The sequence below is a fragment of the Etheostoma cragini genome, chromosome 13, assembly GCF_013103735.1.
Source record: "Etheostoma cragini isolate CJK2018 chromosome 13, CSU_Ecrag_1.0, whole genome shotgun sequence".
Taxonomy (NCBI): Eukaryota; Metazoa; Chordata; class Actinopteri; order Perciformes; family Percidae; genus Etheostoma; species Etheostoma cragini.
In genome coordinates, this window is record NC_048419.1 from 7611282 (window position 1) to 7633431 (window position 22150).

At 39.9% G+C, this 22150-nt stretch overlaps 1 protein-coding gene across 12 annotated transcripts in view; it reads left to right on the top strand.

Annotated features, from left to right (window-relative positions):
• picalma (phosphatidylinositol binding clathrin assembly protein a) overlaps positions 1 to 13174 on the top strand; it is a 51436-nt gene extending 38262 nt beyond the window's left edge. For 3 of the 12 annotated variants that reach the window (XM_034889912.1, XM_034889910.1, XM_034889914.1), the window contains 9 exons: positions 123 to 208; positions 1926 to 2006; positions 2586 to 2696; positions 3644 to 3772; positions 4008 to 4038; positions 4133 to 4232; positions 10908 to 10967; positions 11406 to 11507; positions 13031 to 13174. In XM_034889912.1, coding sequence (XP_034745803.1) covers positions 123 to 208; positions 1926 to 2006; positions 2586 to 2696; positions 3644 to 3772; positions 4008 to 4038; positions 4133 to 4232; positions 10908 to 10967; positions 11406 to 11507; positions 13031 to 13045 — 715 coding nt within the window. In that variant the 3' untranslated portion in view covers positions 13046 to 13174. Of the gene's footprint in view, positions 1 to 122; positions 209 to 1925; positions 2007 to 2585; positions 2697 to 3643; positions 3773 to 4007; positions 4043 to 4132; positions 4233 to 10907; positions 10968 to 11405; positions 11508 to 13030 lie in introns of those variants that run through there. The other 9 variants (XM_034889915.1, XM_034889923.1, XM_034889917.1 and 6 more) reach the window with 6 other exon arrangements.
• Positions 13175 to 22150: the final 8976 nt, after the last annotated feature.

Sequence of the window (22150 nt, forward strand, 5' to 3'; positions counted from 1 at the left end):
ATATATATATGTATATATGTGTGTGCAGTCATAAAAACTGCAGTCATATTGTTTTTCTAATAATGTTTTGTGGGTGACTGATTTGTCCTCCGTGCCCTTGATTTCCTGCTTATTCCCTCTAGCACCTCCAAGGCAGCCAATGAACTTCTGGACCTGCAGCCAGCTTTCCAGCAGCCACTGACTCTCTCCACCAGCAACACATGGGGAGGTGAGAGCTTTGCTCTTCACAACATTTCAGTCCTGCCTGCTTCCACATTTCCAAACACACATACACGTCACATACTTATTAGCACACACATGTACTATGTCTGACATTCTCCTCAGTACACGCAGTCCATTGTATTATTACTGTGTACCTATGATAAAATATTGTATATATGAATACAGAAGAACAGAATGAAAAGACAAGCGGAGATAACAGGAATTAGTAATGGTAAGTTTAAAGTGTGCGTGTAAGGTGTTGGCCACATATTTTGAACTATAGTTACTACTACTGTTGGTTGCGTGTTTTTCACTCATGTATCATATTATAAGGTATGTAAATACACAACAGTGTTTGCCTACAATTTAAGATGTTAGTGAGCAGACTACAGAAGCAGAAGTTTCAGATTTGGCCACACAGTTCATGCTCATTAATTTCATGTAACTTTAGTTATTTATTGTAGGGGGAACACTTTTCTAAAGTAAGAGTTAAGGCACATTTAATTCTTACTAATTATTGCCTGACAAAGATCAACATTTTGACTCTTGTCAAATGCAATAAGAGCTTGTAAGTGGCAATGTTATATAATTACAGTATTTACCACATGATTGCCTTGTTCATGTTTGCATTTATTGTATTATTAGCAACAGGTAAGATTCTCCAAATTGACAAATGTTCTGAACACAAACATCATATACAGCATTTAGTGTCTTTGGATATCAGCCCGTGTTCTGACCCCTGACCATTCTAATAATGACGACTCTTAACTTGTGAACTGGTGGACTGCTTAAAGCGGTTGTGATGAAGCTGATCGGGAGACAGGAAATTTGGGCCAATAAGAGCTGGGCAACAGATTGCATGATATCAGCCTGTCGATATAACTTTAACACTGTTTTAATCGTTCTCACCTGCATCACTGACATTTTTCCCGCTTGTACATCATCTTGCTTGCATTCAACTTCTCTTAAAATGTTCTCACCTTCCTCTGCACCATAATCTCTGTTCCTTGTTTTTATCTTGTCTGTCTTGTCGCTCCAACTGATCTGAACATTTGCATTATCATATAACATATATAAATCCTGTAGTTCTGTAAGCAGTGCATGTGTAAAAGGGTTTTTTAGTTATGTGGAAGAATAACCGAGAGAAACAAAAATAAACTTATTCAAGATGCAAGCCATCATTTTTGCAGGGTTTTTGCTCCTACCCATCCCAAACCAAAAGTCAAGAGAAACGATTATCACAGGGACAGAGAACTGTCTGGCTTCTAGATTGCTGACATGAAAGTAGTAACATGTTTTGTAAAATTTGTGAATTGCCATGAGGAAAACTAGATTGACATGGTGTCTTATTTGGGAGTCAGTGTTAACTCAGAGCGTTCCTGCTAAACCTGCCGACTTTCTTCCTCTCTGCTTCCTGCAAGCCTATGGTTGTGAGTCTGCATTGTTTTGTGGTAAGCCACTAGTTTTACGCTGCCCTGAATTTTGCCCTGTATTTAGGCTAGCCATGTGATGAGTGCCGGCTTCCTGTGCTTTTGTCCTGCAAATCCTGATCTTGGTTTTTTTTGGCTGTTAGAAATTCATTCCCACAGTTGCTTGGCTTTCTTGTTGCTCTTTCACTGCTGCAGTTTTTCTGGTCTCATATCTTCCCCTTTTTTTCCCTCCTCTCTTCCTCCTTTCTACTCCGTCTGGTTCTTTGCATGTCTGCTGCTGTTGCTGTGTGTCAGACTCCTTCTGTGGGCCAAGCCCTTACAACACCACTCCACTCTTCCAACCTGAGCCCCCAGCTGTTGCTGGTCTATTCAGAGGTAGGTATTCCCAGGTTGATAAAGGTGTTACAAGTAGTGATGTCCCGATCACAAGTATCGAATCGGAGCCGATAAGGGCATATTTTAACTGATCAAGGATTGGATTTACCCTGATTACCTTACTTTGCTCATTTACATCTGCCAGTGATCACCGCCCTTAATCACACACGCACAGTGCCACTGACACACTGCCAGATTGCCTGGAGGCCGGCACTTTCAAACCAAGACGGCGCGTAGCCACTTACCAGTGTCTCATAGCTTGTCAGCCATTGTCTTTTTGCAAAGTCTGTTTTAGTCTTCTGTTTTACAGAAGCAGACTCAAATTTCTCAAATTTTAAGAGCAAACACAAGAAGAAAATCTAAGATTGACTATTTGGCACAAGAAGCGTCACTAAATGTATCTTTGGGTGTCTAGCAGGGAACTTCAAAATGTTTATCTTTTGGTTGCGATTTTTAAATAGCATGGTGAAATACATGGACAGACTTTTGCATTCCTAGTTGGCGATTGTGTTGGTTGGAACAGCTGTGTGCGGTGTCAATATTTGTATGCTGATGGTTCTTTTCTTTTTGCCACAACAGGGTTTACAGCCTCCCCAACACCCCAGCAGCCACAGAACCCTCAAGGCCTTAATGTCGACTTTGAGTCAGTATTTGGCAACAACACCAATGCTAACAACCTGGATTATACAGGTAAGGTTTGTGCTCCTACATGCACTGCCATTTTATCTTCCCATTGGCCTTTAGGAGCCAGCAGAGCTCATGGTCTCTGCATGGGGCATGGATTGCACATTCATCCGCTCATTTTGAGGCGATGGAAAATCAACTGTGTGCTGGACTTTGATTTGTTTGGGTGATTTATATGGTCTATGAATGTTCTGAGCGAGCATATCCCCAATTAGTCACTCATTTGATTGATTACTAAAAAGATCGCCCATTTCAGAACAAGGGAGATGGAGAGAATCGCGTTGTGATTGGCGCATAGAAATACGTGTCCGGTATGAATGGCCAGGCACATGTCTACGTTTCACGTGCTATACTTGACCCTTTACAGCCACGTCACAAACTTGCTTATTTTACGTGTAAACAGTTCACTAAAAAAGGTTTCAGAAAACATTTGAGGCCAGAACCTGGCAAGCAGTAACAAAATCTTGATTCATATTAGATGGTCACTGTTATGTGATTGAGGTTAAAGACTAGGTCACCCTTTGCATCTTAGTGCATGGTAATATTATGCCAGCATACTGTATAATCATTATTAATTGGCAATAATAAATTGCTGCATTTGTCACCTTGAATATCTTACACACTTATTGTTTGCACTGAGTTCTAGGCTGCTCACGGTCTCACATCATTTTCTTTTCTCTTCTCCCTTGTCCTTGTGTATATACTTTCTGGGGCCTTGGCTTATTGCATGGCAAATGCATGACTGGGTGAGTTGACTCAACACACACTCCTCTCAGTCTTGGCTTGACTTTGACGTTTTTTCTGCCCTGCTTCCTGCCTCGTCAACACTAAACATTCTCTCTCTCTGTCCTTGTGTGTACCATTTATATCTTTGTCTTTGTGTTATTGTCTGTTGCGTGTCTTCACCTTTACTGCCCCCTTCTTTCGCTTTGTCCTGCCCCCTTTTGATTAATATGTTTTAGGTGATATCCTCAAACCTACAGTGGCATCCTCACCCAATCAGGGCATGACCCTGAACGGCCAACAGGCTCACAAACTGGTATCCAGCGACCTGGACTCATCACTGGCCAATCTTGTTGGCAGTAAGTTGCCATTTTTTAAGACCAAGACTGCAAACATTTAATAAAAATAACTAATTGTGCTATAAGCTAACTATTGGAACATAAATATTACATGTGTCACATTTGCATAAAATGTAAAGAGTAAAAGGAAAAATAATCTACATTTTTATGCCTTGTGTAAATTAGGTGTGTTTTTGTGACTGTGCATTCACGCCATTGCTTCTATCATTCATGCCATTGCTTCTATCGTCTTTAGATCTGGGAATTGGCAACGGCACTTCAAAGAAGTAAGTGCACTCACATAATATTTAACTTCCTATCCCTAATATAGGGACCTTTTGCATATTCAACCTAAACACATTTTTTACTTGACCTCTGTAGTGATCTTCACTGGAGTCAGCCTGGTGAGAGAAAGCTGACAGGTGGAAACAACTGGCAACCTAAGATGGCTCCTTCTACCACCTGGAACCCTGCAGCCATGGTAAGCCTCTCCCCTATCTGCACTGGTCTGGTTTAATCCCCCAGCCAATAACTCCCCTGGAAAACAAATGAGTTGGGCAAGATTGATTTTTATGACTCCTATTTATATCAGTTGGTCCTCTTTATAGTCCTGTAAGTCCTACAAATATTGCACTTTCAGTTATTGATAAACCAAATGAATCAAATTACCTCCATTTTGACTGTCACGAACTTAACAATCCGTAACATGGAGCTTCACATATTTTCAGGTTTTCAGCAACATCAGCAAATATAATAAATATAATAGCAAATAAAATAAATATATAATATCACATAAATATGAAGAACACACACGTTTTTAAATAGGAAGGAAAGCTGGCAAAATAAATAGCAGACTGTTCCCGGTCAGTCAGGCACAAGATCTGACCATAATTACACTTGTGCTTTCCAGAAACTGTTGTTGCTTTACCCTACTATTTCAGTTGCAACCCTGGCAGTGGTAAGCGATCGGGATGAAAAAATATAAAAACATAATTCAAACCGATATGCGCATTGGCAACACACAGCTCAAGAACACATAGCATATACGTAATTACTTCCGCTGAAAATCTATATCTTTCATAAATATCTTTCTGCTTTTATGAGAGCACCCCCCCCCCCCCCCCCCCCCCCCCCCCGCCTGTCTCTCTTGCTCTCTAAGAACAGTGCCGCAGTTATCAATCAAGTGCTGATTGGTCAGTAGGTTTGCTTTTACACCGGTTGATCTCTATTCTCCAATTTAACCTGCTCCCGAGAACATTAGGTGTTCAACATTTCTATCAGGAGAGACATGTTTGCAGATATGTAAATGAGGTTTGTGGTATAGTTCGATAAAATGAACAAAGTCTTTGGCGTTTAGACTCCATCGCTATACGAATATTTTGTATATCTACACTATATAAAGGTAGAGAACCATCAGAGCCTAGATACCGTTGGTGGCGACGAAGGAGACCTGACCAAAGGATGCTCCGAACCGGTCAGCTTGAGTAGATGACTGGAGGTGGAAGGGGAGGTGGAGGGTTGCACTCTTTGCCTGCAACGACAGCACAGGGAGACACAGATTTTTAAAAGCACAGTTGTGACTCTGTGATTGGCCATTGCAATTTGTGTGCAATTATGATTGGTTAAGCTGGAAGACCAACTGATTCCCTTTAGGAAGAGAGCATTGATTAAATTAGGTCTTCCTGAAAGAATTTACGCTGAGCTATATTTAAATCAGGAGAGACTAGTTGCATATATGCAACAGTTATATACAGCAAAAATGGACATTCATTAGGATAACAATTGTATTGATTTAGATTTTATCGCTGATTAAAAGTTACAACTTCCTAAAAGAAATGCTGAGCTACGTAAGTTACTATGGCACTTTAACCGGGTAACAAGTGATCCACCGTCGTCATACACAAAATCCTGGGTTGAACCTAAAGTTACCTCGGTAACACCAAATCTTGCTTTGTACTACAGGCCTCTGGACAGACAGACATAATTTTCTGAGTGAGTAAGTTTTTGTTTGACTTCTGCCAATTCTGAATCTATAGCACTCTAAGGACAGACTCTTCAGTCAGGAAGGGCATCTAAGTAAAACCTATGGCAAATCAAACATGAGGAGTAAGGACTGATAATGACTGCTCTTACTTTCCTCTAAACTTCACTCAGTAATTTAATATCAGAAGGATAATTCTTTTTGCTAACAGCTGTGGACATATTCATTTTCATCCAAGTTTTCATTCTGTAAAATTACATAAATGCAAAAACTGTGCGATTTACTGTAAGTAAACAAAAAGGTGTGCTTTGTGTGTGACACACAAGTCTCAGTGCACTGCAGTCTCCACGTTGTAACATCATTCACTTTACAGACATTATTACAGTGCCCATATTATGAAAAAAATCCCTTTTTCTGAGATTTGAGGGGTTATTTTGTGTCTCTAGTGCATCCATACATATACAAACTTGGAAAAACCTGTTCAAAATCTGCACGGCTTTCTACATCACTAGCCAAGACAAGGTGGCTAACCGTAGCATGCTAGCGCTAGCATGCTAGCTTGTTCTCAATGGCAAAACACTGCTACAACACACACTATTTCACCATAATCTAAAAAAGAACTAATTACATGTCCCTGTTCTGCAGGTATTCCACAAGTTTTGCCCTTGAAAACCACTTGAAAATATATGCTTTTCTCGCCTAAATTTTTACCCCCAAAAAAGTGATGCAGTTTCCACATACTTTGGCCCTCTGGGATGACCCTGAGGTCATTGGGAAGTTAACACTCTCAATTTGTTGTTTCTAGTGGCATTGGGACACTAGGCCTTACTGACACAGAGCTACAGAGGTTGAAACAAAGAATTTCTATTTCCGTCCAAGTAAATCATCTGAAAAATTAATAAAAAAACACTACTGTAAGCATAGCAAATGGGCTATATACTAAAATAGTACCCTAGCCACATGTCTCAACTTTGAACAGAAAAAATCCAGAAAAAAATGACTTATAAAATGGATTTTATATGAACTTATTTCTACAGATAGGTCTGTGCGTTTTTCTTATTTCTTATTTCTAAAAAAGACAAAAAAGTGCTAAATACAAAACTTTTGAAATACAAAAACACATCCACATCACTCACACATATACCTGAAAGAACTGCATGCATAAATTTATAGGAATAAGTAATCATAATGTGATGAAATGGTGAAATGCCATGAGAAGGGAATATTTTTGCTTTGAAACAGATGGAGACATCACAGGGTTAGTGTTTTCTGGCCTTATTTGGTATCAATCAACTCGTCTTCTTATTGGCTACACAGGGATGCCAGTTGTATGACCTCTTTCTCTAACTGGTGGGAAAAACTTTCAATTATTCCCACGTGGGCCCAATGGGGACTGTGGGATTTGATTGGCTAGTCTGAAGGATATCTTAAGATACACTGATGCTATTGGCTGGGAACAGATATCGGTGGAATCTGCAGACGCCAGAGATTCTAATGGTGTGTGGACAGAGTTTGTAGCGCGCACACGGAAAAAGATACACCCGATCAAAACCGAGAAATGAGGCACTATCTAGATTTCTCTACGTCGAAACTCGGCCAGAAACTACAAGATTGTGAGGGGACCAGATAATTATGGATTACAAGGCTTGGATATTCTAATACCTTGGACCGTTGGGGATGTAGGAAAAAAAGGTTTTTGGCGATCTTTCACCGCTGTGATTAAAGACACAAGAAGACAGGTAGGAAAACACACTCGATTAGACTTGAATCTTTCTGTCTTTCTTTACTTCAGAACATGATTATAACCGCTGTAAGTCACCTTATTGCTAGGAAGCCACTACGTCTTAAGAAGCTTGCTGTTTTATTGTTCCGTTTACTGACTTTACATCGCTTACTTTGCTTATTGCTTGCTATCCTTAATTCACTACCAGCAATGACGTCACTCACAGCCTGCCGTTCTTGCTCACAAGAATGCCTGATTTATGCTTCTGTGATTAATCTACGTTGAATCTGCCCTCTGAATTGCTTAACCCCATGGATTAAGCTCTAAACTATGAAGTCCACAATAGAAATGTTTAGGCTGCTTAGTTTCATACGGTCTATGGTAAAGGCATTAGCGCGCATGTTGTGTTTTGGTCATGTGAGTATCAGATGTGTAGAGAGTTACAGAGCATGCAGACTTTAAGAACAGGTTGTACAGATTAGGTTTTGTAACTTAATCAATATTTATTATGTTACAGTCATTCCATTATTCATTTTTCATTATTCCATTATATTGCAATGACTTTGTCTAGCCCTGTTTTAGATGTAAAGAATAAAAATAACTCCAACTCTGGTTGCCTAAATTAACCCATTTGTCCACTGTCAACATTCTCTAACCTTTATTGACCAATGTGGACCAAGGACATTGTTGTATCTAGGACTGAAACAAACAACTATTTTGATAATCCATTAATCTGTTATTACTTCAATTAATTGATTATTAATCAGTTTAAAATAATTCCAGGATTTTATTTAAAAACCAAAAAAACAAATCCTTTGTCTTCTTGTACAATGCTCTTTTTAAACATCCATCCATCCATCCATCTTCATCCGCTTATCCGGTATCGGGTCGCGGGGGCAGCAGCTCCAGTAGGGGACCCCAAACTTCCCTTTCCAGAGCCACATCAACCAGCTCCAACTGGGGGATCCCGAGGTGTTCCCGGGCCAGGTTGGAGACATAATCTCTCCACCTAGTCCTGGGTCTTCCCCGAGGCCTCCTCCCATCTGGACCTCCCTAGGTAGGCGCCCAGGAGGCATCCTCACCAGATGCCCGAACTACCTCAACTGGCTCCTTTCGACGCGAAGGAGCAGCGGCTCTACTTCGAGCTCCTCTCGGATGAATGAGCTTCTCACCCTATCTCTAAGGGAGACGCCAGCAACCCTCCTGAGGAAACCCTTTTCGGTCGCTTGTACCCTGTATCTTTTTAAACAGTTGCATCTAATTCATCTGCATGTACAGCAGAAGAGAAAGTGAGCAGACTTTACCTTAAGCCACCAGCTAGCGTTAGCGTTAGTTAGGTTGGTTGGCAAGGTGTTACTGAACACTGAACAAGACATCTTTCCAATCAACTTTTATAAAGTGAAAACAGTAAATACAGTAAGAGTGTCATATTTCCCTAAAGCATCCTCTGCTTTATGGTCAATTTCAAATAAATTGGACCATGCTGTATATTTAAGAATCTCCAGTGTCTCTTTTGACCTCATCATGAGTCACTGATGATATGGCCAAATTGCAGATGTTGATAAAAAGCTTAGTAGTGTTCTTTGATGAAGCCAGAGAGAAAGACTTAAAGGAAGCTGAAGTGTCTTTGCTAGTTTAAGACTGATACAGTTGTCAATTTCCCGTCCACCATAATAGTAAAGCATCAAGGTACAAACTTGCCTGGCTTTTAAAGGGAATTGGTTTATTGCATGTTCTGCCCAAAACACACCTAAGATTAATTAAGACACTATTGAGCCTTTTGAATCATGTGCCTGGCGCACAGGCCCTTTTTTTTCTGCAGCTAACTAGCAAAAGGGGATTTGTACACACCCTAAACGCACCTGCAACAGGCACATAATGCCATGCGCTTAGATTGTTAAAATAGGGCCCTATGAAACACACAGGGAAACAGCACACAAACGATGACAAAATAATAAATTGAGTAACACCACAACGTGGCGCGGGCTATAGAGGTTTCTAGTGTGAAAACGATAACCGCTAACATGATGCAAAAAAATAAAAAGACTCATGTCATTATTGACCATCTGAGGAACACTGAGGGAGATGTTGCTGAAACAAACCAAACGTTGTCAGTGGGGAAGAATTTTGAAGGAGAGCCATCGATGCAATGAAACAAGCAGAGTCTGTGATGAAAGCAACAGTTTTGGCATCAGCGTCATGTCTGACTCACTTGTGTCTCCCTTGCCAATGACTGAATAGTTAATGAAATGTATCCTTCCCAAGAGGACTACGCGTTAGACAAATCTGGGTTTGTTATCACTGCAGGGGCTGTTGGTGAAGGAAGGGAAAGGAAAGGGTCTGTATTATAATTTTTTTTCTCTCTAATCTCTTTCCACTAGGAGCACCTGCCAGTAACCAACTTCTACCAGGAATCATCACACTCTCCTTTTTGCTTTCCTTCACCGCTATCTGTCATTAAATAAATCTGATAAGATTAGAATCCCTTAATGGGTTTTGCTAGTAGTTGACACATTTTCAGCAGAGGGTTTCAATGTCTCGTGGCATAAATGTTGTTCAGCCTCTTTCCAACGTTTTGGGGTTAAAAATAAATATGAAACACTAAATATGATCAGACAGTAATGTATGTTCTTGAAGGCATTTGGATATTCCATAGGCCTTGTTGTCATTAAGTGATGCTACAGGGCTGTATGCTTATCAAACCAAGTTATTGCAATTGTTTGTTTTTAATTAATGTTAAATTTGTTTCACCATGAAATTGATAAGTACTATTTGTAGATTATTACGTAAAAATACATTGATTTACTAAATTTTGTTCTAGGCTGTAGTTCAACATAATCTGAGAATTGTAGGCAGTGTATCATTTTCTATCCCAGGGTTCAACAGCAAACATGGCCTGTGGCCTCAAAAAGTTACTCTGTGGCCACCAAATATCCCCTGTAGGTGGCCCTCTTTGGCCGCCAAAGTTGATCAAGTCTCTCTTGAGACTGAGACCAGAGGACGTAGCGTTCCTCACAATGGTGCCACCAGTGGTTCCATGTTGTTTCTGTGAAAATCATAATGTTGCAGTCCGTATTTGATTTATGAGTGGTGATCCACTGCTTAGGTTTATCCATTTTGTTCTGCAGAGACCGTACATTGGCGAGGAAATGATAGCCAATAAGGAGTTAGCTTTAGTCAAACGTTAACCCCCCTCTCTTCCATGGTCTATGTTTACTGTCTTGACCACGCCTGCAAGAAATTCGGGCTGGCGGACGTTGGTTGGTAGCCCCCATCAGTCTTGCAGTACTCGTCTTGTCACACATTCCTGAATAGATTCATTTTAGTTACTGTATTAAAATGCATGCGGAAGTTTAACTTGGATTTGATAATCTAATAATAAACGGCGAGTTGGGTTTGGCTGTGTCCTGATTCTGTAGAAGGAATCATGTTGTCTTTTAATGTCACCTCAGGCACCATCTGTCATGGCATTTCCTGCAACCACACCGACGGGCATGATGGCATATGCAATGGTAAGTCAAGAGACACACACACACACACACACACACACACACACACACACTGATAGCGTTTTCTTTTATATTAATTAGTGTGTGTGGTGTCCAGTATTCTGAAAAGTATCCAACATGTACAGTATTTATTTTATCTTTTAACATGAGTTTTATTGCTTTCATTTGCTGTTTTTGAATTAATAAATCAGTATCTGAGAGAGGAGTCTCTTCACTGAATAACAGTAAATGTGTCTCCTTCTGCCAGCACAACGGGATGAAATGAAGTCCTTTAAAGACTACAGCAGGAGTGATGATGCTCAGTTGTGTCATTCTCACTGAACAGGCTGGTTTCCTTCAGTACCAAAGAGTTGTTTAGTACAGATGGAAATGGCAGCAACTCCCTGTGTTTTTGTGGGTTTAGGTTGTATAATCCATCCTTGCTGCGATTTCTTTTGTCAGCCTCCCCACATGGGCTCCATGATGATGACGCAGCCCACTATGATGTACACCCAACCTGTGATGAGGCAAGCCAACCCTTTTGGCCCCAATCCAGGTGCACAGGTAATGGATGTCCACATATACAATGTCCCACTCCTTCCACATCTGGGCTCAGTGACCCAGCTTGTTTGAACCAGAGAAACTCTGTAGCAAGTCAGATATTACCCATAGGTTGAGTTTATTTGTGTGGGTCCAAGCTATCAAATCTGACCCTCCCCATTAGGCTTGTGCTTATTGGCAATAGAATCGAATATTTACAATTGAACGTTGTTTTTTCTGACACCAGCCATTTTATATAACTTAAAGAACTAAGAACTGACTTCAAAATTTGTTAACAGTAGAAATGTGTTTATTCCCCAATAAACTGTTAAAAATAATCAAATATACAGCAATAACAAGTAACATACTCCAAATCAACAGATGAAAGATGTTATGTTATTCTTTGACACTCGACTCAAAGTTGCCCATGGTGGCGTTTCCCTGGCATGCTGTGATGAAACTTCCCCCACCTCCTCTGACCCCTACCTATTGCCGATCTTGTCTAACCACGATTGGACAATATGAAAATAGACATGATTGCCCGACCCAACTCTCTATTTTCTCCGCTTTTCTTTTTTCATCCTCCTCTGTGATCCCTTTCACACAGCTTGTTCAAAGCAGTACTGTTGCGCGGTTATTCCGCCTCGGCTTCTGTATAAAAGGCACCGACACAGAATGGGGGACAGGGTTGTTCCGTTGTTAAGCCGGCAGGTAGGAACAGAGCCGAATCGACCTCTGTGTAAAAGGGAAAGCTAGCACAACAGTTCTCCGTGTGTGTGTGTGTGCGCGCGCCCACACACACACACACACACACACACACACACACACGACGCTGACGGCGTGGTGTTGCATGTCAATCCTCTGTTGCTTCTGAAATTCTCTCTTAAATCACACAGTGGGGCAGCATTATGCCAGCTTTGTTTGGCGAAGTGTCAAAAAAGCGAAGCCCTAATAGCAAGTGTTCTTTCTGGCAGCGTAGCAGAATCTCTTTGTAAAAGAGGCTTCAGTCACCCACAATCTTAGTCCTTCCAGTCTCAGCCCCCCAGAGCTGCAGGGAAAGGACCTCTCTGCAGCATTTCTTATACCGCTTGTCTTCTCTATGCAATTGCAACTCCAGGTCCCACGTGTGTCAATAAAATGAACATTTATTTCAATTTTCTGAGCAGAACTGCTGTTGTTATAACATGCCTTGGTGATAGCAATACATCACAAAATCACAATGTCTGATTCATTGTCTGAAACAAAAAAAACTGCAGTTGATGTGATTCATCAGGTGATATTACAGACACATTTCTCTAAGAATAAATAGAGTATCTGAGAAATTTAACTTTAAATAACCAGCATTGTTAGTCTCTTGTGATTTGGAGCTATTTTACAAAACAATTTTTCCTTGTTGGAACATTTCAGTGTTTTCTTTATGTGCATAGAGAATTAGTTTGGAGACATATTAGAAGTCTGGATACTGGGCTTACATTACTGGAACTGCGACTGTTTTTCAGGTTTAAAATAAAATAAGAGTTGACTTTTTTTTTTTTGTTTCCTACCAGATGCAGTTTATGTAACCTGAAAGGTGGGGGTTGGGGTCTTTCCCATCTGAAGATGATTCACAACAAAGTCAACTATCCAAGAAAACCTTCAGTTTGGTTCTAATGAACTTGCTCTGAGAATAAAAGGCCCAAATAAGACTTGTTGAATTAAATCACGGTGACTGGGAGAAGCTCTGACCATTTCAGAGAGGCATCACAGCGGACATTGTGCACATTTCGTCAATGTCGAAGTCACAGAAGAGTGTGTGCTGCTATTCAAAGCAGCAAGAGCAAGAGGAGTGCTATCTGACATCACTGTTTATGTACCTGAGGAAAAAACAGTCAGGTTGTCACACATACACACAGTTTTGTTGTCTTTTTGTTCCTCTTTCTCCAGGTGAGGCTGAAAGAGTCACTTCTTTTGATTATCAATCATGATTACCTTCTTAAAGCATCCCCAAATGAAGAAAACAATTGCAAACTCCTCTTTATACCATATTTCTTTTATGTATTGTTTGCAGTAGACATTCCTTGTGTATTGCTTGTATTTATTTTTGATTACCTGCAGAGAAGATAACAAAACAAGTAAATGTAACTAGTCCCCGACCTCACCCTTGTGGAAGGTCTTCAGGTTTATACATAGGTATGATTGATTTGTAGAATTGGAATTTGAGTGATTGAGATTTTTTTATTTTTTTTTTAAAGGTTAATATAAGTTGATGACACATTTTGCTGTTGGGGCACTAAATACTCTCTGTACTCGCATGATGCCTTGTACAGCTATCTGTGGCTCCAGGGGTCATAATTAAGATGTGTATGAATGTCATAATTCACAAAACACTGTCAAATCAGTGGCGACGATTTCTACAAAATTGGGCGAGGGAACATTTTTCACATCAGCAGAAGCACTACATTTTGTGATTGAGGCAGCATAATCATTGGAAAGGAATCTGCATTTATGCTTCTGTCGCTTTTGGCATGCCGTTTATTCTTACATTTAACAAAGTTCCTGGCTGCCCTTTTCCAACATGAATGTGCGGGGTCCCTTTCATGTTCAGATCATGTTTCCATAGGCGAGCACTGGGGCATTCAGGACAATGTGGGGGGAAAGGTAAGCATCGGGTGTAGGCTCAGGTCAGAATGGTAACAATGGGTTGGTGTAGAGAGGTCTAGTTGTTTAGGAAAATAGAGCACTGTTGATCGGTGCTTTGTGTATATAAAACTTTTCCTGCCATTTAGTGGTTGAGTGCAGGTATGAAAGATGGTTTGAACATAAAAGTGGCCCTGGATCCATTAACTGAGCACATTTGCTGCAATGTCCCTGCAGATTATATTTTTGTTTGTTTGATTTTTCCAATAAAGTGCAAGCTTCCACACTTCTTTGGCTTTGTATTTCTATATCAAAAGAAAGACTCATAAAATACATGTGTTAATGGGAGAGCAATTAATAGTGTATATAGTGGAAATTTGTCCTCCGACTAAACAAATAAAAATCTCAATCACTACAGCCACTTAGTTACCGAAGGAATGTATCTCATGCAGAGAATAAAACCGTTAATTGCCCAGGCAAGCATTACGTGAGGATTATTTCATAATTTTTATAGCCAACAAACAAAGAGAACAATGGTGGCCCTGGCCTCTGGTCTCTGGCCCTGGTGAAAAACCAAAAGCCCTCCAGGGGTCTTGTGCTATCCCTTCTTACCCATACAGTCAATGTAACTTCACCTGGTGGCTCAGGATACCTAGTACCTTCAAAACTAGTCTGGATCAACAAGTTTATTTCCAGGAAGGTTGCCCTTGTCAAACTGCCTATCCTTCGGAAAACAATAACAATCTTCAAGCTATCAAGCTACATACTGAAGATGTCAAGTTTTGAAGAAAATTTGTATGATGCAACAAGGCAAACCTGCTTGGTACTTTTGGGGAATGATTGTATAGATTTATAAAAAATATGTTTAGGGCATTTCCTCTCTTACTGGGACGTTTTTGGACCAATTGGTGGGATTACTGTGGACGAAGAACACACGGTGATACACTGGTAAGAGATAATGAGGTTTAACCATGGTTTAAGGAAATGCAAACGTCATACATATTTTATTTTATTTTTTCCTATCCCAGAATGCATCTGTGGTGTAGCCAGATCTTACGCCACAGCGCTATGGAGATAGAGCTGGCAACGTGAAACAACTTTAAAACAAAAGATCTGGGATGCTTGGTAGTGGCATTCACTGCTGCTTCTTTTTTGACCTCTGGGTCATCATTGGCTATCCCAACTGGATCCATGTCAGGTATAGGCCACTCCTTCAAAAGACCTTAGAAAGCTCTAAAATAAGCCTTACTCAGACCTCAGGAGGTGTTCTGAAGATCATTATTGTTTTAAACACAATCTAAGTTAATATGGAAATGATTTCTTGAGGTGAAAACATAGATAACTCTACTAAAAGTAATTAATTCATTCAAATTTTCACACCGTTTAGATGCTTTCAAGTGTTCATCTGAGTTCTGCATTTGCAAAAAAAAAGTGTCTCAAAAAGTTGTGGAGAACGTAATTGTGTGGCTTATTGTCTCCACAAAAGTTGACCTCATCACCGCAGATGTAGTGCAGCTCAGAGCCGCTTCCCTGAGCTTTGCATTGGAAACCAGAGTAAAGACATCACAGTGCTTTCTTTTTTTTCAAGTCAAAATAACTGGAGGTGCAAATGGAATTAATAAAACAATTTAATTAAGAAATTAGTGAAGCATTGCCTCGAATCTGTACATCATTTGGGAGAATCACAATAGTTGCAGAGGAAAAGAATCAACCTGTAAAGCCGACATTTTATTTTGTATGTAACTTTTTTTGTCTTCAACATTCTGAAACCAGAAAACAACTAATGTTGAGGATGACTCATTTTCACTCCTGCCTCCTAAGAAGAGGCAAAAATTGTCTGGTGTTTCTATTTCTATTCTATTTTAAGTTACATAGGTAGGGTAGAGATTTGGCGTGAACAGCATTACTAATCTTGAAACCTATTTTTAGTAGAGTTCACATAATGAATGGAGATATTTCCTCTGTAACAGAACTTTTGGTTTGAGAGACTGAGGGGAAATTACACAAAAATGTATTATTATACAACGAATGTATTTAAAAAACTTAAAGATTCAGGACTGGAGCCCCGGAGGCTCCGCCCCTAGGCAGGTGCTTGAGCACTACCTCGGGTCTATCACATGCTTGGGAGTCCTTGGTCCTTGGGGACGCCGGAGTCCCCCCTTCATCATTATGGCATCTGCTCTGAAACCACAGGTGCATCCATGTGCACACACACTTACACACACTAAAAAACACAGAGAAGGACCTTTATATAAAAGCTACATCCTGCTTGGCAAAGCCTCTCCACCAGCAATGACAAGATTCTTTGTTGTGCTGCCACTTCCCCTTAGTCTGGATGCAGCAATAAACAGATGCAAGTGTGTGTTTGTGTGAGACACTGACTTTTAATGATAGAATTAATTGGCGAGGTAATAAAAGCTTTCCTGTTTAACGGAGGCCTTCTTTTTCACAGCTATAAAGACAGTTAACTGTATCAGACTATTCCTTGCCTTCCAAACTGAGTCAGTTTGGAAAAAAACAGACTTGGACTTTTCCCTCTTGATTACAATTCTTGGGAAAACTGAAAATGTTTTTAAAATAAAAAAAAACATGTATTTAAAAGAGCTTTCATTTTAACAAAATGGATATTTAAATTGATAATGTGCTGAACCTCATCAATAACATCCTCGAAAACAGGATTATGAGAAAATGAAAGCAAGACCATGGAGTGTGGAGTTCTTCCTTCCCCTTCTGCCAGCCAGCTGCCAAAAGTCCTGAGGTGCAGAGATGAAGTCTCAGTCTGGTCCAGCCACTTCCATATGCAGGTGGTGGAGGCTTTGCTTTGTGTCAATGATAAAACAAACACAAATCATGGTGCTGCCTTTCACTGGACCAAGTGTTCTGGCTTCCACTAAGAAGCTGTTAGATCATGGATAAACTAATGATGAGTGAGTGGCCACTGGCAACAGAGGTCTGTCAGGGTGGGTCAACACCAAACTAGGCATCTTGATATGATGATGTTGCTTTCTTCAAAACATATTAACACAGCAGTATACACAAACAAAGGCATCTTGAAACATCTGCAAATGTACTTCCTGTATCTTACAAATATGTTAACAGCTTTTAAGCTTCTTCCAGGCCACATAGGGTCTTTGTCTAATGTATACTTTTAATCATTCATTACTGTATGTAACATATTGATACGTTGGTTATGATAAATTCTGAAAATAGTCATGTATTGTAAATAACATCCATCGATCAGAGTTTCAAAATTCTTTGCAGATGAGATGATCGGCCGTGCTTGTAAAGAATGGAGCTATTCTGCCACCTTGTGGTCTACAGGTGCAGCTGATGGGAGACCTTTGTATGTGTAGGTATGTTTGATGTTGTGTGCTACTGGTTTGATGTTATGTGTATGTGTTTCTCTGTCCTTATTTATTTGTCAATAGATTGATTTCGTAGATGTTTGGCCAGTTAGGGGCAATGAAATCAAGATTAATGTCAATTTAATGTCAAATTATAATAGAAGTTATCTCAAGACACTATACAGAGCAGGTCTGAACCATGCAGGGCAGGTAACAACTTTTCTTTAATGGGATAGTAACAATAATAACACTAACAACCATTATAGGGATGCACAAAAATATCAGCAATTATAACGGTATCGGCCGATGTTGCTGTCATAATCAATCAATTTTGCTGATCTACAGCGCAATACAGTAATAATGATTAGGTGACTAAAATACGTTTAGCTGCTGCAGCAGCTTCCGGGTCCCAACTGCTTCCATGGTTTTCTGACTAAGTGCGTGTTGAAAGATCAACTATACGGGTAGTGGAAATGGCAGAAATCTAAACACCCAGATGATGATCTGCTTATCTATCAGTCTCTTCTTCACTCCTACTGCAGAAAAAAACTATTTTTATCAAACCAAAATTGAATCCTTTTTCTCCAACCCCAATGAACGTTTCTCTATGTTCTCTAACCTCCTAGATTCCCCGAGTCCACCTCCTCCTTCCTCCCTCCTACCAACCACTTTGTCAACTACATCCATTCATACTTTAATAACCTCCACTTAGTAACCTACAGTAATATAATCTGATTCTTTATTCTTTAGCTCTTTTGGTTGCCTTTTGTTGTCTTTGTACGTTCAGGTAGAAAAACATCAAATAAACATTTAATAAAAAAGTGTAAGCTTTTAAGGACATGATGGCTCCTCTCTAACTTTTGTTCATCTATATATACTTTTTAAAATATTAAGCTTTTTTCAATTTTTATATTACATTAAAGTCATTGGAGCATTCTTCAAATTCTCTTAAGACCTCCTATTTGAAATGCTTCTCCTTCAACATATTTTCACCTACAGAAGTCATTGAAACTTAAAACTGTTCACAAAACCTTTAGCTATTACAGATGTATTCATCTTCGTGATATCTTTTACAGTTTTGGTGTTATCACTGTTTGGATTTAGTGTTTCATTAAGGCTTTTCAGTGCTTATAATGGAGTGTGAAAAGAAAGGCCATTTCCATCCGTCCCGGTGACGTAGAAGCGACAGCGCCATCAATTGGTTTGCTTCAAGACAGTAAAACGGTTTTCTGCGCTTTGGTGGCTGCCATGTTGAATGTAAACAAGAAGCTGCTTGGTCACCCGCCATAGCTTGCCAGCTAGATAAGCCAGTTTGTGATTGGTTCCCGCAAAATTGTGAACTGAAGCAGGAGAATTAAACGAAAATGGACTATCTTTATTTGGGGCCTTTCTAGTCTTACGACTACAGGAACCCTTCACACACATTCCCACACTGCAACCGAGGCTGCTGGACAAGGTGCCACCTGCTCATCAGATAAACACTTACATAAAATGTACAACTCGGGATTCAGTGTCTTGCCCAAGGACACTTTGTCATTGGACTACAAGGCAAATCGCAATACCCTAAACCCAACAGGAAGTCCGCCATTTTGAATTGATAGTTGAAATGTTGGATGCAATATTGCTCCAGAAATGACCAACGAGAGAGCACTCCCAAATCATGTGAAGATATGTGCTTTGTGCTTTAATTGGGCAGAAAGTGCATAGAGGGCTGTTCATTTTTTTCATTTTCACGGGGGTTGGATAAGTCCTATGAATGAAATTGTAGTGAATTTGCTCTGGATTGCGTGATACCTCCAGGATGCTAGAACATACATCATGTCAGTCGAGACCGATGCTCAGGCCTGGGCAATCCCATGCTCAGGTCCACTCAATAGGAAGGGCAGAGCGGCCTGATATCACTAAGAACTGATAAAGCCTATATACCATTCCACAGGTTTTAGGCCGCACAGCAAATAACTTCCGGATAGGATGAATGAGCAAAGGCGTCTGCCAAGGGACACTGTATGCCTTAAGTGCTGATCTTAATTGTTAGTAAAAGAAAAAGAGAGATGTGGTAGATTCACAAAGTTCAACAAATAAGAAAATTGTAACAAGCAAACCCCAATAAAAATGGCTTTTAGACAATGAACTCCCCTTTGTTCCCATTGTGGCGCTGTTATCAGCCTCCCACCAATCAGGAATGCTGTATTATTAAATAAGGGGGAAAAGTGTGTCAGTTACAAGCTATAAGGCAGTGTGTTTCAGCCAATCTCCAAGTCTTGATGTGACGTAATGAGGCCAGACTGTAGCTAGCACCATTCATTAGAGACATTGGCAAAAAGAACATTTTGGAGTGACCAAGGCTCTGTCATAGCAATTTCTAAGGCATGCCAGCAAACAGACACATCTGGGTTCAACCAAGTGAGACCACCATCCTCTTTCCTCCTCTGTAGAGTAGACATCTTAAGTCACCGTCGTTTGCCTTTCCAGATAAATTTACATATCACTGATTTGTGATTTACACCAATAGCCAGCAGGAGGGGAGAGAGGTAGCATAGAGCTCACATAATTAATCCTGAGTAACATATTCATTTTAATCACTGAGATACGAGCTTAAATCAAAATGGGGAGACCCATTTATTTTTCCATATTTTTCAAAACATTGTCTAGCCTACATAATAGTTGTGTTTAACAATCTGGTTTAACCTCATGCCTGATATGTCAGAACTGCTTTAAAGTGGGGATGTTAGCACAGAGGGCTGAGTTGCAGGCAGAGACATTTAAATGAAGTAGTGCAGAATTTGACCAGTTAATTTTAAAGCCTGATAAGCTTCAATACTCCTTGCATAAAGGTGAGTAAGACACTGAGATGGGTTTTCTAAAAAGAGCAAAATACCGTCTGCAAATAATGATAGATGATGCTGTGTACTGTGAATGCATATTTGTGACGAACGAACGAAACGAAACGAAACGAAACGATCTAGAAACTGGAAATTAAGAGGAGGAGGAGGTGCTTCCAGTTAAGACTGATGCTGAGGGATTAGATTACAAAATTTTAATCATAAGAATGAAAGTGTTACCAAAGCCCATAACCCCTAAGACTGACCATTAACATGAACACTCAAGTCCAACAAGTCTGTCAAAGGCTTTTATTGCGTCCAAAGAGAGAAGTGACATTAGGGTCAATACTGCCCTTCTACACAAGAGATCACGCGTCTCCAGCCCAGGGTAACCAGTTGTTTTAGACCGATTGTTTCTCAAACCGTGTGCTGCCTGGTGTAATTTATGACAAGTCCTTGCACATGGATATTGCAGAGATGTAGCAGGAGGCTATAGCGTACGATTTAATTATAATTGTAAGCCTAAATCAAGGTAACAAGTTGTTTCGGTTTGCGCTGTTAAATTGTAATTCCTGTTATACTGATAGAAAGCAAAGTTGTTTTGAGTAAAAAACGTTAACGATGCGATGGTGTAGTGGATAGTGCAGAAGACTCTTATGCCGTTATTTTTTTGCCGAAGAAGGTTCGAACCCAGCGCGACACAGATCATCGTAATTTATTTTAAAACACAACTTTCCCGCTGTACAATGTTATTGTAGTGTCATGCTCAGATATTCTGTTTAGTTCAGTACATTTTATATTGAGGTGCGACATGCAAAGGCCAGTAAAATGTTTATGAATTTGTAGCGAATCTGTCGACGTGGGTAGCCGTTGAGGTTTACACGGCATCTGGACAGCCTCGGAAACCAGTAGGTGGAAAAACCAGAAGGCACATAACAACGGCCTCTGTGATAATTTGGCTTCCTGAGCGGTCTACAACGAAGGATTCGTTAAAACAAACTGATCACCTAGCGAGCTAACGTTAATATGAGCAACATCTCGGCTGTAACAGTTGATAACATAGCATGCTGCAAACGTTAGCTAGATTATTCCAGACACGGATTTATTGTTTACAAACTAGGTGTTATCGGGAGGGAGTTGATATATGGTGGTGGGGTGCCTGGTGTTTCTAAAAACTATGTAAATGCTGCGGATATGAAATGTACACACAAGTTATCTAGCAACGTTAGCATGTTTTTATGATACTGCGTGTTTCTAACGTCCAGCTTCCGTTGATGAGACACTCGTTTTTTTGTGTTTTGTAAAGTAGTTAGACTAAGGTGACCAGATTTATCAGACAAAACCCCGGGACATTTTCAGCTCAGAAGCGTATTTACCTCCAAAACAAGTAATTTATTTACTTTTGTAAAACTTAAAACGGGGACACTAGACATAGAGCTGTTCTCATTAGGGGCTGAGCCCCCCCCCCCAGGTCTGATCCTAGACCCACCCTTGTTGCTACTTCCTACTCCACTCCACTACACCTCAGAAGGGAATTTTTCAAGATAGAAAGTCCTAATATTTCAAGATAAAAAATCCTAATACTTAAAGATAGAAAGTCCTAATATGTCAAGATAAAAAGTCCTAATATTTCAAGATAGAAAGTCTAAATATTTCAAAATAGAAAGTCCTAATAGTCCTAATATTTCAAGATAGAAAGTCCTAATATTTCAAGATAGAAAGTCCTTATAGTCCTAATATTTCAAGATAGAAAGTCTTAATATTTCAAGATAGAAAGTCTCAATATTTCATAATGTTGTAATGTAATGAACTACTAACAGCTTTTGCTTTATTGCTTAAGGTTTGTTTCTGCAACAGCTCATTGAGAATTAGATACAATAAAAAC